We start from the raw sequence: 16,656 nt of genomic DNA, 5'->3' as shown, positions 1-16,656 counted from the left end.
CAATATTGATGATGGCTTCCCTCTCACAAAGGGGAGGCAAAACAGATCCCAGTGGGGATAAAACATTACAGGGTGGAAGTTTCAAAAGTGCTTACTATGGCCCAACTCTGCTTCTACTGAAGTTACTGGGAGTTTTTAATAAGTAAAACTAGTGCTTAGTAAAGGAGTGCCCATGGAGTGACTGAAGATCAAATTGTTGCATGGCAGACCTCATTGTAAGGTGCCCTGAGCTGCAGTGCCCATGAGGTAGACAGGTATCTGGTGACTGAGCCCCTACTGTTGCAAAGAGTTTTGAGTAGACAATCTGTAGGTCTTAAAATAAAAGTATGATGACATGAGGAGAAACTGAAGCACATATTCCTCTGAACTGGGTTCTGTTTCAACCACCAAGTAGTGTGGAGGAAGTGCTAAGTTGGGGGAATTCCCCAGTTCCGCTGAAATCTTGCGAAGACCCCTTCTCCTTGAGAACTGCTGCTAGGTTGAAGGGACAGGAAAAGAGGCCTCCATGGAAAGGAAAACATACAGAGAAAGCCCTGAGGGATTTCTGTTTGTCTTAGGCAGAAACAGATGACAGGACTTTCAATTTGGCTGTAGTACTGCAAGTTTGCCAACAGGGGTGGAAGACATTCAACTTGCTGAGTTGGGAGGGGCTGGGGGGAAAAGATTGATGATGGAAAATATCAGAAGAGGAACTTCATGTCTACCAGTAAAGGGAGGGACAAAGATGTAAAGCCCATCAGTACTGGATTAACAGAACAGTGGGTACCCATACGGTTTTTAACTGCTCAAACTGTGCTTCTTTCCAAAGTTGATACAATGAACTTCTGAAGCACTGCTCACTAAAGCAATAGTGGAGAATGAAACACAGAGTATGGGACTTCAGATGCAGCCCCTCCCTAGAGCGTCTACCATTACTGTGGAGAAGAGCTGCCTTTCACTGTACGGTCATGCTGATGTTGCCACTCTGAAGACCTAAGGTCGCCAAACAAGCTATACATATATATCACCTAGCATTCCAAATACCTCTCTCAAATAAAAATGCATAGTTGTCTTATCCAATTTTCCATTTGACATTTGTCCACCATCCATAATTTGGAATAATTTACACTACTCATTCAGAAAGTAACAAGGACAGGAAGAGCAGGGAACTTGTAAATCAGGAATATGGTGTATTGGCAGAGCTATGTAGGCTATTAGTCCTGTACTATCATGAGTATTAAAATTCCTTCCCCTCCACATTTATACACTGATCAGAACTGTGACACACTATACCTCAAAGTAACACCCTGGAACCCCCATATTCACCACTGTGATATGATGATATCTTTTGTACAAAGTATGTCTTGTGAAGCATCACTTAAGAAGTCTTGATTTGCTGAACATTAATATCCTGTTGGATTGTATGTACCTTCATTGTATGTGAAGTTATGAAGTATTGCTATATGTGTTACTGAAATATGTTGTGAGGTTGGAAAACACCCAGAGCTGGTCTTTCAGTTGCAACAAAGGAGCAACTATCACTGGCCAGACAGGCATTAACGGCCCGTCAAGAAGAATCCACTCTCCTAGAGGCTCCTTAGAGAGGGCACATACACAATGGAGAGTGCCTGACCAATGGTGACTGCCTGACCCCCACATCACAGCAAGGATCTTTCTAGCAGCTGGAAAAAGGTATAAAGGAGGGACAGTGACATCACTTGGCCTCTCTCCCCTCCCATCTCAACACCTGGAACATTGTCTAGAAGTCAAAGATTTTGAGCTAGGGAGATTGGTCCAGGCATAGAAGGCAGTCCAGTCTGCGTATTGAGGAACTGTGAGCTGCCTGTAATGTGCCTGTTAGAGTAAGAGATTGCTTGATTAAAATCTTGCTTAGGGCATGTCCACACTACAGCCTAAGCTGATATAGGTAGAATGATATATAGTCATTCAGGGGTGTGAAAAAGCTCCCCTCCCACAAAGTCACTGCAAATTTCACACTGTACACACCGGTGCTATGTCGGCGGGAGACACTCTCCTAACAACATAGCTTCCACTTTTCACTGAGGTGGAGTAATTATGATGATGAGAGAGCTCTCTCCTGTTGGCATAGCACATCTTCACCAGATGCGCAACAGCGGAGCAGCTGCGCCGCTGTAGTGTAGACTTGCCCTAAAGTTAAAATTAGAATTTACACTGCATTTCTATTTTACTTCTTATGTGACCAGTTTTGATCTCTATGTCTGCTTCTTATAATCACTTAAAACCTATCTTTCTGTACTTAATAAATCTGTTTTATACTTTACCTAAAAGTTTGCTTTTAGTTGAAGTGCTTGGGGAATCTCAGTTCAGGTTAACAAGGGCTGTTGCACATTCATTACCCTTTTGTCAGAGTGGCAAACTAGTTAATGAGTTTGCATTGCCCAAGGGAGTCTTGAGCAATGCAAGACGGTATATTGACTGGTGCCTATTTCTGTATGATTCATGAATGGCTCAGGGAGCACTCATGCAATTTAGCTGGGTGTGAAATAGCCCAGGCTGGAGAGGTAAGGGAGTACAGCGGTCCCCTAGTTCCAGGTTGTACCCCGGGGATCCCATACAAGAACATACTTATTTCAGATGCTGAAAAAAACATCCATCTAATTTGCCTGTCATCTACTGTACAGTATGTAGGGTTTCTGGTTTTCTGTGTTTATTTTTCCCCATTCCAGTGTTTATTTTGAATTTTTTTTACCATTTTAAATGTTTTCAAATCAGTGATTTTTCAGTGTTCAGAAAATGGTCCAAAATTCATTATTAATTAATTTTATTACAATCATTTTTTTCCAATATTTGTGCATCTCTATAAAATTCCAAACCACAGCAATGTTTCGTTGATCTAAAAATCATACAATGTGAATACATATTTCTGTGTATCTTGGTTATCCATTTATCATGCATTGTAAACGAAATAGTCCAAACTTGTCTTCCCGAGCCATAGCTTTCCAAATGCCAAGCAGACAGCTATAGCATATGTTGCTGGACCAAATGCACAAAAACTGTCTGTAAATTTTCTCACAGGAATAGTCTGGTTATCCAGTCCCAAAATGTTATAAAACTTGTTTAGACATGTGCGCCTGATTCTCCTCAACAAGAAAATCTTTGTTCTCCATAGTATATTCATCTGTTCTTTTTGACGTACAGGGCATTGTGAGCTCAGCTGGCATCCACTGTAATGACATGTAGCTGAAACAGGCAGGAAGGGTGCATGCTGATGTGGCTGTGGTCACAACAGATGTTTTCACTTTCAGCTGCGTGTATCCAATTTTTATTGGTTACACCTGGAAATGCCTATGCATGTGTCAGTGGTTTCTTTATTCAGGAACTTTTGGTGTAAACTAAAAATTGGAAACCTCACGTACTTGTTAGTTGTGACCAAAGGCAATCTGAACTTAAAAGAAAAGGTTTTTCAACTTGTGTTATTTTAACTGTTTATATGCAAAATCAAAATTCTCCTTTTTTTAGCTTTTGGATTTCTATACCTCCCTACAGAAGTACTAAAAGTATAAACTAATTTGCAGCCAAGATTCCAGTCAACAGAGCCTCAATTTATGTATAGTTGATGAAAAAATTCTCACTATTCGGTATTTTTCTAGGTATTAAGCAATCCTAACAGATTTATGTCTGGAGTAACAGTCCAATCTGAAAAGACCTCTTAGGTACACACGCCTCACACCTCCAAACTACAAACAAACTTGAAGGAAGACTTCACTGCTGTTTGCAAACTACATTCATTCAGTCTGTACCAGTGCTTTCCATTCCTCACCACTTGAGAGAATTAAAGTAGTTTTGCCTACAGGCTGCAGGGTGAGGGAATGCCACCTGGTCAATAGCTTGGAATGACTTCTTTTTCACTAACTGCTCTGTCTGCTACTTCTACGATCTTAAAAAAATGGTATACCACATCCACAGATATTTATGACAAAATGTGAAGTTTTTGCCCCCAAAGGAGTTGGAAAGTTCAAGGAATTATCAGCTATTTGGTTCAAGTCAGTAATGACTAGCAGTTGCTACAAACAAACCAGGACCGTAGAAAAAAATTGTATTGGACACACATCAGTGGATCTATTTATAATCCAAGTCTCTAAAGATGTGATATTCATTTATTTAGTTTTTTTTTGTGTGTGCATCTACTATTATCTCGCACCTAGATGAATTACATACAAAGTAAAACTAGGGCTGTCAAGCGATTAAAAAAATGAATTGTTAAAGAAGAACAGAATGCCATTTATTTTAAGTATTTTTGGATGTTGACTAAATTTTCCAATATGTTAATTTCAATTACAATACAAAAGTCAAAGTGTACAGTCAGGGGCAGCTCCAGGCCCCAGCACACCAAGCACGTGCTTGGGGTGGAAAGCCGCAGGGGGTGCTCTGCTGGTGCCGCGAGGCTGGCAGGCAGGCTGCCCTTGGTGGCATGCCTGCGGAGGGTCTGCTGGTCCCACGGCTTCGGTGGACCTCCTGCAGGCGTGCCTGCGGAGGGTCCGCTGGTCCCACGGCTTCAGAGGTCCACCGAAGACAAGGGACCAGCAGACCCTCCGCAGGCAAGCCGCCGGAGGCAGCCTGCCTGCTGTGCTTGGGGTGGCAAAATCCCTAGAGCTGCCCCTGTGTACAAGGCTCACTTTATCTTTTATTACAAATATTTGCACTGTAAAAAACAAAACAGTATTTTTCAATTTACCTCATACAAGTACTGTAGTTCAGTCACAAATTTAATTAACACATTTTTTTAACGAGCGTCATCAGCACGGAAGCATGTACTCTGGAATGGTGGCCAAAGCATGAAGGGGCACACAAATGTTGAGTATATCTGGCACGTAAATACCGGCTACAAAAATGCCATGCAAATGTCTGTTCTCAGAAGTGGCCAGTAGTATCTCCCATAAATGTAAACAAACTTGTCTGTCTTAGTGGTTGGCTGAACAAGAACTGAGTGGACTTGTAGGCTCTAAAGTTTTCCTTTTATTGTTTGAGTGCAGTTATGTAAAAAACCCACTACATTTGCAAGTTGCACATGCACGATAAAGAGATTGCACTTCAGTACTTGTATGAGGTGAACTGAAAAATACTATTTCTTTTTCATTTTTACAGTGCAAATAATTGTAATAAAAATAATCATATAAAGTGAGAACTGTGTTGTAATTGAAGTCAGTATATTTGAAAATGTAAAAAAGCATCCAACATATTTAATAAATTGCAATTGGTATTCTATTGTTTAACAGTGCAATTAAAAGTGTGATTAATCACGATTAATTTTTTTTAGTTAATCGTGTGAGTTAACTGTGATTTAAATGACAGCCCTAAGTAAAACAAATTTTCTATCAAATACTAAGCACACCCAGAAATTCTTAAAACTTAATATCCTCAAAAACCTTGCCAACCCTCCCGGTTTCCCAGGGAGTCTCCTGGAATTACGCCCTATCTCTAAGGTTACTGTAGCCAAACCGGGACATTTTAGGGGCTGAAAGTCTGGTGGCACAGTGGGGCTATGGCAAGCTTCCTGCTTGCCCTGGAACTGTGCTGCTCCCAGGAGTGGGTGGCTCATTCCTACACGAACTGCGTCCAATGGGAAGCAGCACTTGCGGGCACGGGCAGTGCGCAGAGCCTCCTCCACGCCAGGGGCCACAGGAATGAGCCAGCTGCTTCTGGGAGTGGTGGGGGGCCAGGGAAGGCAGGGAGTCTGCCTTAGCCCCGCTGCACTGCTGCCTTGGAGCTGCCCGAGGTCAGTGCCTCCCAGCTGGAATCTGCACCCCACAACCCTCCTGTGCCACAACCTTCTACCCCAGCCTGGAGCTCCCTCCTGCACCCAAATTCCCTCCCAAACCCTGCATCTGTCACCCCTCCCACACTCCAGCCCCCTCCAGCACCTATACTCCCTCCCAGAGCTCGCATCCCACACTCACTCCTGCACCCCAATCCCCTGCCCCAGGCTTAGCCCAGAGCCCCCTCCCACACTCCGAACCCTTTGGCCCCACCCCCCAGATGAGAGCCCACACTCCCTTCTGCACGCCAGCCCCATCCCAGCCTGGTGAAAGTGAATGAAGATGGGGAAGAATGAGGAAGGGAGGATGGAGTGAGGGGAGCGGGGCCTCAGAGAAGGGGCGGGGCAAGGATGTTTGGGTTTGTGTGATTAAACAGTTGGCAACCCTAATCTTCTCCATGACCCATCGTCCAAACTTCCCATTAATCCACCGCTATCAGAAAAAAGACTGGGAGAACAGGCACGTTTTGCAGCTTATCCTGATAGGTCACAAAGTACAAATTCTGATGACTTAAGACCTCATGTGATTTTCACAACCAAGGATCCCTTCCTAAAAAACACCCTGGCAACAGATTCCACCCAGATAAAGCTTGGAGTGACTCAGATAGTCACAACTGCCATGATTTCACATGGCAGAGAGACAGTGTCTCAAGCAGACGAGGTCCATATGCACACAATATGATCAATGACAGTTGGGGCAATGCTATATAAATCTCTAGGAGTGTGTTAACAGAAAGTCTCATGAAGGGAAAAAATCCTATTAGATATCATAATAAATGCTGCTTGCAAGAAACTGGAAGAATGTACACCTCATGTACCTGTCTCACACAGAGCCCTGGTCTACACTATGAGGTTAGGTTGAACTTAGCCACGTTAGGTCGATTTTATAAGCAGTGTGGCTACACAACCAACCCTGTTCCATCGACCCGCTGTAATCCTCCCTAGTGGGGGGAGTAGCGCTAAAATCAACCTTCTTGGTTCGAATTTGGGGTAGTGCAGACGCAGCGCACTGCAATTCGATGGCATTGGCCTCCGGGAGCTATCCCAGAGTACTTCAGTGTGATTATTCTGGACAGCACTTTTAACTCCGATGCACTAGCCAGATACACAGGAAAAGCCCCGGGAACTTTTGAATTTCATTTCCTGTTTGGTCAGTGTGGCGAGCACAGCAGCACAGGTGACCATGCACTCCCAGAATCGCAAATGAGCTCCAGCATGGAGCGAATGGGAGACACTCGATCTGATTGTTGTATAGGGAGAAAAATCTGTCCAGGCAGAACTCCAATCAAAAAGAAGAAATGCTAATATATAGGCCAAAATTGCACAGGGCATGGTGGAGAGAGGCTACACTAGGGACACACAGCAGTGCCGCGTGAAAGTCAAGGAGCTCAGGCAAGCCTACCACAAGACAAAGGAGGCAAACGGTCACTCCGGGTCAGAGAGCCCCATACATGCTGCTCCTATGATCTGCTGCACGCCATTCTAGGGGGGAACCCTACCAGTACCCCACCATTGTGCATGGATACCTGCAAGGGGGGAGTCTTATGTGGGGAGGGCTAGCTCAGTGGTTTGAGGATTGGCCTGCTTAACCCAGGCTTATGAGTTCAATCCTTGAGGGGGCCATTTAGGGAAATGAGGTTAAAAAAACTCCAAAACCCTGTCTGAGGATTTGTCCTGCTTTGAGCAGGGGGTTGCACTAGATCTCCTGAGGTCCCTTCCAACCCTGATATTATACGATAACACAGAGGAGAATTTTGTGGAAGAGGAGGAGGATGAGAATGCACGGCAGCAAGCAGAAAATCCATTCTCCTCAGCAGCCAGGACCCAAATACCCTCTTATTGGGGACATACACAATTGACTGTAAAAAACTCTTTTCTAAAGATCGAATTCTATAAATTCAACCTAATTTCCTAGTGTAGACATACCCCTAGAAAAGATTACTTGGCAATATGCTTGAAAGGAGTTGGTAGTTGCAATGTGTTTTTTACTGGACAGATGTCCACATTACAAAACCCAGCATTACAAACACTAGTGGTTGGCCAATTTCTGGCAGTTTTAGCAGGGAGGCCAAAGAAACTGATAACGAGCTATCCTCTCACCTTCAGAGACAGTCTCTTCAGGTCAGGGTTGAAACGCAATGGCAGGGCATGGGCGGGGCGGGGGGGGGGGGGAGCTTAAACTGTCACTGCACATGCCAATCACTTTCTGTGAAGAAACAGAAAACTTAAATCTCCTGTGTTGTCAAGCTAGCATCTTTCAAAAGCACTAAATTAACAACAACAAAAAAATTGTTTTTGTAGAAGGCAGGAGAGGGTAAATGATTTTAGTTCCTCTCTTGCCATTCTCTCCTAGAGGCCTTCTGTGAAACTGTTTACTAAATTATGGACAGTACAGGAGTCATGACACCACATCCCACAAAGCAATCTAATTCTCTGATTCTCAGAGCACTGTCTTGGGGAGGTGAAGATCTTTTGACATGCATGTTTGGTTGGACTGCCTGTCAGAGAGGCAGTCTGTCCCTACAAGTAAAACATTTAGTAAATTAAAAAGAACACTCACAAAGAATCTTCTACTGGGGGACTATTTAAATGCTGACGTGATAGTAGTCTTGAAAATATTAACTAGGAGATTTAAGTAAAGAAAAAAGTACGAAGTACAAAAAGTATTAATATAAAGTACAAAAAAACAATTATGTTAGACAAAAGTTTCTTACTTCTTTCATCACGGCCTGCTGGAAAATGGAGCGAATTGAAAGACAGCAACGATGAAAATTCTTGATTAGCTGAGGGTGGATGGATCCACTGAGCTGTTGTACTTCTTTGTGCGTAGGAGTAATAAAGATTCCTTGCATTGTTTCTAAAGAAATATAGTGGAAGAGGGTATTCTCAGGACCAGACGTCAACCTTCAAAAATTAGAGAATAAGTGATTTTGAATGAAACCTTTGCTAGACAACATACACTCTTACACTTGATTGCTGTCTGTTGGTGGTAACATGATAGGAGAATGGAACCAGACATTGTCAAGATTTTCCTATTTCTACATTTCCTTCTAATTAAAACTGTTAACACTGATTATTTTAAAAAACAGTGATCATGGAGGTAACTGGGAGTTGCTGCCCTACTCCAAAGAGGTAGTATTATCCAAAACAAAAGAGAAAGCATAAATAACTAGCTCACTCAAAATAGAAAAGATGTTTAAGAGTGCATATTAGTCACAAAGTCTCCTCTGTGCTGTGGGTTATAAAGAACAAAGCTGTTCTTTAAACCAAACTATTGTTCTTTTTCTGTTTTTACAGCTTGAAGACAACTGCACTTCTAATGCTATTTCGTAACATCACTTTTTAAATATCTCCCCCCCACCCATCAACTGGGAGGATGAGGCTGGATTTCCAGACAGAAGGCCAGATCTTCATTTGACATAAACTGATGTAAATCCACTAACGTGAATAAGAGCTATATTGATTTATGCTAACAGGGAACATGACACAGAGATTCAGTTATAGTTAAACTGTTAATTAGTAAAAGTACACACGCTATTTAAATTATTAAATACACTTGGCCAAATTCTCTAAGCACATACGCAAAATTGAAAATACTGTGTTAAACATAATGTTTCATATTTACATTAAAATGGAAAAAGATTATTTTAGATGCAAAACATCAGGTATGACTTTTTGTTTTTTAAAGACTACATTTTCCTGATCTCCCTTTTTCACCAGGACACTCATAGGGCCAACATCATAGCATTAACGATATAGCATAGAGTAAAAAATCATTGGAAGATGAGTAAATGGAATGTGCACACTTCCTTGCAATTTTACATTTTACTGCCAGACCTTTTTAACTAGAGTGGCAGAAGAGAGAAGGTACCTGCAGTTTGGAATTTTGACTCATCTATGGGATGGAATAATCATCACGAGTGAAATTAGTCTCTGTGGAGAAGGCTAGCGAAAAGCCAGTGCACCACTTAAATTCTGTTTTTGAGGGTTGATGTGAGACTTAAGTGGGATACCGGCATTGTGGTGGGCCTCTGCACAGAGGTGAAATTCACTCTAATAAAGGCTAGTATTCAGACTGTAAAAAATTAATGGAAGAGGTGTGGCTAAATCTCCTGCACTGTTTTGAAAACTGGGGAGGGCTGTAATGAAATACACAAAAATTCAGAGATTCACAGAGTTTAAGGCCAGAGGGAACACTAGTCTGATCTCCTGCATATCACAGGAGATTTAATTTAATCCAGTAACCCCTTCACTGAGCCCAGTAATTTGTGTTTAAGTGAACTCAGGCTGATTTGTTCTACAGGCTCAATTTCTTGGAGAAACTGTGCCAAATACCTGCATATAGTAAGTAGCCCACTATTAATTTTGAAACATTCCTCTAGTGTGACAACTCGATTAGACGACTCCAAAATCCTTCACAATAAGAATGCACTCCTCAAATCTGCCGCTTCAGCGGTGGAGATGGCTTTGTCTGGGCCAGCAGGGAAAAGAAAACCTATCCCCCTCTCTAGTGAGAGCTCAGTTTCCTTGTCAGTTTGAGGAGCAGGGGTGTGGAGGGATAAGGGGAGCTTCCTAACTCACTGCCTGGATTGAAGGGTGCAACAAGATTAGGGGAGGGTATCACCTAAAGAAAGTGGGGAGCTGGGCTGCAGTGCCTAATGTCTCGTAGGGGCAACACCTCTCCTCCCATACCCTTAACCCTCAGATGAGGGGAGGGCAGTGGGGTCACAGCAACGGCGTTGGGTCCAGTTTAAAGGTGTGGAAGGGAGTGGTTAGGTCAGCCTTCCCCAAGATGGCAGGAATTGCAGAAGGAAGAACAACCATCACGAGATAAATTATTGCCAGGTAAGTTCTCAGATACGTTAATAGAGTTGCAGCCTGGTTATCTCTCTATGTGTGGTGTTCAGAATAATGCATTATGGGAGCGGTAGTGTTCATCACTAAGCATATTTAGATATATAGGGAGTAGGGAAAACTGGGCATACAATAAATGTAAAAAAAAACTCCAACTGTTTTTCTGCTTGACCACAGTGACTGTGTCTCCTCTGTTTGTGACACAGATACTTTGCTTTTGCAGACTGCTACTTTTGGCTGGTGTTACGAGCTCAAATTAAGTCAACTGCACAGAACTAAGGCTACAGGTATGTCACAGAGGTTGCGTAAGTCATAGATTCTGTGACTTTCTGCAATCACCAGGCCACTGGGCAGCAGCCTGGCTGCTGCAGCAGTGGGGGACCCCCAGCCTCATAGCTCCCAGACACTGCGGTGCTCCCCTCCCCACTCCCAGCCCTGCAGGGTGGTGGGGGATCCCCCAGAGCTTTCCAGCTGGTGGCAGCTGTGGGGACCCCGCAGATCCCAGCCCTACTGGGTGGCAGGGATCTACAGTTCCCAGTCGTCACAGGCAGTGGGGGGACCCTCTCCCCAGCTCCCATCCCTGCAAGGCAGCAGGGGATCCCCCCAGCTCCTAGCCTTGTGGTCAGGGGTCCCTCTCAACTCCCTGCCGCTGCATGCAGTGGGGCAGGATGCTGGATGGACCCTCCTGTCTTCCCATTTTGTCAGGGACGTTTTCAGTAAAAGTTAGGGATAGGTCAAGGCTTCTGTGAATTTTTGGTCATTGCCCGTGACCTGTCCATGACTTTTACTAAAAATATCCATGACAAAATCATAGCCTTTGGTGATTTGGATGTGTCTTTGGACAACAATGGTTAATTTTGGTGTCTGAAAAATAAAATATTTAACAAAACCAATAATCTCTTACTTGACAGCATTATAGAGTTCTGTATCTTTCTCTGAAAGATTCTTTTTCAGGTTTCCTAAATGAAAAGGATTTGGAAGGGTATGTTTCTTTCTAGTGACCTAAAAAACAAAAGGCACAGTAAACTAACAGAATAAGAACATCTAAATCAAGGACCAAAATCCAGCCAACGACATCATTTATTTAAAATGGAAGTATTAAAAAAATTAAATAGTTTCAGCAATTTTTAGAATGTATTTTATAGTGTAAAGTCTAGTTCAGGCTAAAACAAACTGGTAGCATTATTCAATGTATACCAAGTTTCCTTGATCAATATTGTTTATGCTTTTATAATCTTTGGAAAAATTCTCCAATTACTTTTGTAGTTTTCAACACAGCTGTGCCCAATTTAGTCATCAGAAGGCCAAATATTTAGAAGGGATGATGATCAAATGAAAGAAACAGGTGCTAGTTGTGGTCCTAATCCAAAGCTCACTGAAGTCAAGGAGAGTCTTTCAACTGACTTCAGTGTGCTTAAGCAACTGACTAATTTTATACATACGAGTAGTCTCATTGATAGTTTTAGTTAAGAACTGAAATTATCCTAATGAAACAGAGCAAAACCAATACTGGCTTCTTAAGCACCAGGAGTTGCACTATATAAATCCAAAACAAATAAATACATAATTATAGCACTAAACTAGCTTAAAAATAATCAAGCACAAGTTGTAAAAAATATAAAAAATTATCCTGTTTCCATTAATACAGAAAAATAATTCCCAATGAAAGAGTGGAATGCATCAGTTTTTCATAGTTGTCTCCACGGTCACAGAATGCAACTAGAATCTGCAACCTTACCGCACATTTTTTAGGCTATGTCTACACTATGCACCTTTTAGTGACACAGCTGTGCTACTACAGCCATGCCGCTAGAAGGCGTGCAGTGTAGCTGCTGTTTTTTCTCAGTGAATATCAGTCTACCTCACATTTATTCAAACATTTACCATATGAAGAGAGGCAAACATCCAGAACAGTATTGATTACTTTTTCAACATTCCCTTGGCTGTACCTACCTTCAAAAGTTGAACTGTTTAATAAATAATACATTGTAATAACAATAATACCTTGAACAAGCTACCACTTCCCTCAGACCCGCCAAAACCTTGGGATTCTTTTCGTTCGTGCTTTCGGACCTGATCTACTGTAGCAAGTAGGTTAAGGCCTCCTCCTTCTTCAGGACCTTCACTGCCATTGTCAGATCCTCCACTGCTCCTTGAGGGACTGGGCTTACGTGTCCTTAAGGAGGAGTCAGTGAAGAGTGTTCTCTTGCTTGTTGGAGACATTGCGGTTTTGGAAGTATTTTGCAGTTTACTGAGGATGGGTGGGGTTGTAAAGCTTTCCAGTTTGTCACGTGATGCAGGAAGGAACCAGTCAGCACAAGACAGACATGGAATGGCAGGAGATTCTAATCTTTCCTCTATGCTGGAATCTATTCCTTCCAACTGAAGTATAGTTGCTTTGACCTGATCAACGTATATACAGTCTGGTCCTGGATTCCCAATGGCTTTGGAAGTGCAGCCCCCTGTCTCCAGCAAAACACACAGCATAAAGTGTCTCTGTAAAACAAATGGATATAAAAGATTAATCTTCGATTTAAAATACTGCATATTGTAGAATCCATTCTATATTGCACTCCTTATCAAATCTAATATGGTATCTCAGCAAATTACAAAGATTTGCAAAATTGGACACATCCCCTGCCCTCCAACACGAGCCACTTTATGTCCAAATCATTCCTTAGGGGTTTTTTTTTTTTTTGGCTCTATTACAATCCTCATGCAAGTGAATGTTTATTTAATCATGAAAATTATTTTAATTATGAAAATTAAGTTCTGTGCACATAAGAAACTGCCTCTTAAATAGTCACTTGCTGGTTATTTTTAAAACAATTTCTGCTCAAAATGGATGAAGTATCTGACAAAAATTTCAACCGACGTGAACAAAAGAGCATCAAAACCATGAAAATTTGTATTTATGCTTAATTTTATAAGCTTTATGAGTATTAATCATAATTTTATTCCCCAGCTGAAAAATTCTACACCAAGCCACAGGTGCAGTAAGGATGTTTTTTAAATGATGAGACCAGTGTATGCTTAGTATTGGAAATATGTAATCACATTTAACAATGCAAAGGCAACAGCAGAACTGACAATCATAACCATGGGTGCTCTGGAAATTGTAACTTACCAAACCAACTATTAGTAAAAAGTATCTTGCTTCAGGCTCTCTGTATCCTGTAACACCTGAAAGTTCACTTGGTTGGAGGTGATGGTGTGGAAATACTTCTCGCCATATCACTAACTGACCAATCCTCTGTTCTGCTGCCAAGGGTAACAGGCAATAGTGTCGACTATATAAAGCTATATCAATAAGATCTTCCTTTGGTAAGTGATTGCCAATCAAATAGCCCTTAATTAAAGCACAAAAAAGAATGCACATTCAATAAAAATAACCATACTTTTCACTTTATAGTGTCTTTAAACTAAAGATCTCAGTGTTTTACATATTAAAATCGTGAGCTCTTTGGGGCAGGTAGTGGGGACTATCTTTTTGTATTGTGTGTGTATATAGCATAGCACAATGGGATCCTGGTCCACGACTGGGGTTTTCAGGTGCTATGATAAAACAAAAACAAACAAACAAGCAACACACCTATAAGTTATTATTCCAGTTTTACAGAAGTGTAAAACTGAGGCATACAGAAGTTAAGTGGCTTGCCAAACACCTAGTTGCAGAATTAGTAATTAACCAAAACATTTTAATTCCCAGTCCTCTGTGTAACTACCACAAAACATAACTCTTTGACTGGAATTAATATGTTTCCCAGTCAAGGACAGGGACTGAATATACCAAAACAAGGATTTAAAATATGACCCTCATAATTGTACATCATAAAAATTACATAGTATTAATTAAGTCCTGCTATATTTCCCTTTAGATTGAACAGCAGCTTAAAAGAATTGCTGCCTGAAGGCTTTATTCTGCTAGCTGCTGAGCACTTCCTGCAGGGTACTGAATATCTCAACTCCTACATTCCCAACACCTTATAAGATCATTCAAACTCCAGTCTCGGTCACTAGCTTCTCACTCAAAACAGAATTGAGATTTGTTGGCAGGCGAAGTTTTCTGCTAACATTGCCCTTTCTGTACCTCTTGATTTTTCACATTACATTAAAAAACACACACAGAGGAGACCAGCTACATGAGTTTTTCTAGAGCAGGTCTAGATGACATGATGGTAAAAATGCCTGTGGATAGTCTGCACTGAAGTTTCCATTATTGTTAGCATTTCGCTGGCATTGCACTGTTATACCAATCTCAGTGTAGACTGGCCTTATCCTTGGACCGTAGTCATGTGAGTAGACCTAACCCATGGGACTACCTGCATAAGTAAGGACTGGATGATTGAGACCTTAGAACATAAGCTCTGTAAAGGAGGAGTTGTATATTACTCTTTGTTTTGTATGGTTCTGAATATACTGACAATGCTCAATAAATAACATGTTTACAAATACCAGAGAGGCTCAGCTGAAAGAAAGTTTTTCAAGTCTTATCTATCTGGGATAACAGTTATAATCAGAGGCCTCAGTTAGTGACAGGGATGGGCAAAGAACAATGCTATCAGAATACCTCACAGTAATTCTCTTATCAATTAATATGGTAATTCATCACTGACTACTGTACCTCTTCATTCATCTCTTCACACACATTTTACAAGACTGTTGTTGTTACTGCTTTCATAAAGATATTTTGGGGCTACATATCGTACAGTAAGAATTGTTTTAAGACTTTAAATATTTTATTTGCATCTGTGAAGTAAATGGTTTTGTTCTATTCTGTGAGTTCAATTATGTCTGTAAGAAATGTTAAACAGACAAAATGACCACACATTGTTCATATTTGTCACGCTCAGGCAAGTGTCAATTCATGCTTGGCTTATGTTTCCGCTTGGTGCATTTTTTTAAAACTCCAGGCTTCACTCAAACAGTCTCACCTTATAGAAGAGACAAGAGCCCAGAATCATATACAACCGTCTCATGTCATAGTAATCTTCAGACTGCAAACAAAAATATAGTACATTTACAACTTCTGATTCTTACATGACCGAGTGAAGGCAAGTGAAACTAATTCCAATAAATGACAGTAGGTGTTATTTAATATTTCAATTATTCAGAGTGCCTTCTTTAAATATTAATTTATTAGCAGCTGAGCAACAGAGAGGTGAAGTTAGAACAAACAGCTAAATAAAAATATGTCACTTAGACTTTATTGTTGGTTTTCAAGTCACTGCAGAGTCATTTTTATAGTTATTTCCAGCACAGCATAACAGGTACTCAGATTTCCTACTCAGTTCTGTAAAGCAGATAGCTTTTTTATAGGGTTCTCTAAGTTTCACAGGTCATAACAGCCAGCTAGCTGTTGCATAGCTCTTGCCACCAGAGGGACCTCATATAGCAAATCTAGGAAGACATACCAGTCCCTTTTCAGAGTACCTGGAACTACATTCCCCAACATTAACTCATTCATTTACCTTTAAATTTAATTGACAAATGCTCTCACAATCACAACACAGATCTCAACTGGGCAGCTTTATTTTAAATGTAGTGGATACATATAGCTCTGCTCTATAAAACAGCATTTATAAATATAATTTTCAATAACCATTAGGAAATTATTTTATTTAGGAAACAAATGGTTTGGTTCCTATTAGACACAAATAGTAAAGTTTAACAGGAAGTGGGTCTATAGACAGCCATCTGCCTTGTATTTACAGTCCCAGACATTTTATTAATAAAAAAAAGACAGAAGCTCCAAAATGTTCAGTGGTACATATATTCAATAATATTTTCTTTACATGTAGGCATAACAGATCTATCTGTAACTTCATTTTTAAATAAATTCTTCCTTCAGAAGAAACTTTAAGAGGGACTTTCATACTCAGGAGAAAACTTTCATAAGTATGAAACATATTTATCTCTCACCATTCGATATATAGTAAAGAAAACACAAAAAAAATGATGCTTGAATGACTTGCTTCTTTCAAGTTTGTTCCAAGATAAAAATTCTTGAAAACTGTGAATGTGTA

General features: G+C 41.0%; 1 protein-coding gene across 6 annotated transcripts in view; it reads right to left on the bottom strand.

Moving 5' to 3' along the window:
• INTU (inturned planar cell polarity protein) overlaps positions 1-16,656 on the bottom strand; it is a 116,746-nt gene that overhangs the window by 4,343 nt on the left and 95,747 nt on the right. For 4 of the 6 annotated variants that reach the window (XM_032806016.2, XM_032806015.2, XM_032806017.2 and 1 more), the window contains 5 exons: positions 15,565-15,627; positions 13,758-13,979; positions 12,635-13,126; positions 11,535-11,632; positions 8,491-8,680 (listed from right to left, as the gene is read on the bottom strand). In XM_032806016.2, coding sequence (XP_032661907.1) covers positions 8,491-8,680; positions 11,535-11,632; positions 12,635-13,126; positions 13,758-13,979; positions 15,565-15,627 — 1,065 coding nt within the window. The remainder of the gene's footprint in view (positions 1-8,490; positions 8,681-11,534; positions 11,633-12,634; positions 13,127-13,757; positions 13,980-15,564; positions 15,628-16,656) is intronic. The other 2 variants (XM_032806019.2, XM_032806018.2) reach the window with 2 other exon arrangements.

This window comes from Chelonoidis abingdonii, chromosome 5 (assembly GCF_003597395.2).
Source record: "Chelonoidis abingdonii isolate Lonesome George chromosome 5, CheloAbing_2.0, whole genome shotgun sequence".
NCBI classification, from domain to species: domain Eukaryota; kingdom Metazoa; phylum Chordata; order Testudines; family Testudinidae; genus Chelonoidis; species Chelonoidis abingdonii.
The sequence above is the reverse complement of the archived record's forward strand: the minus strand, read 5'-3'. Positions and strand labels throughout refer to the sequence as shown.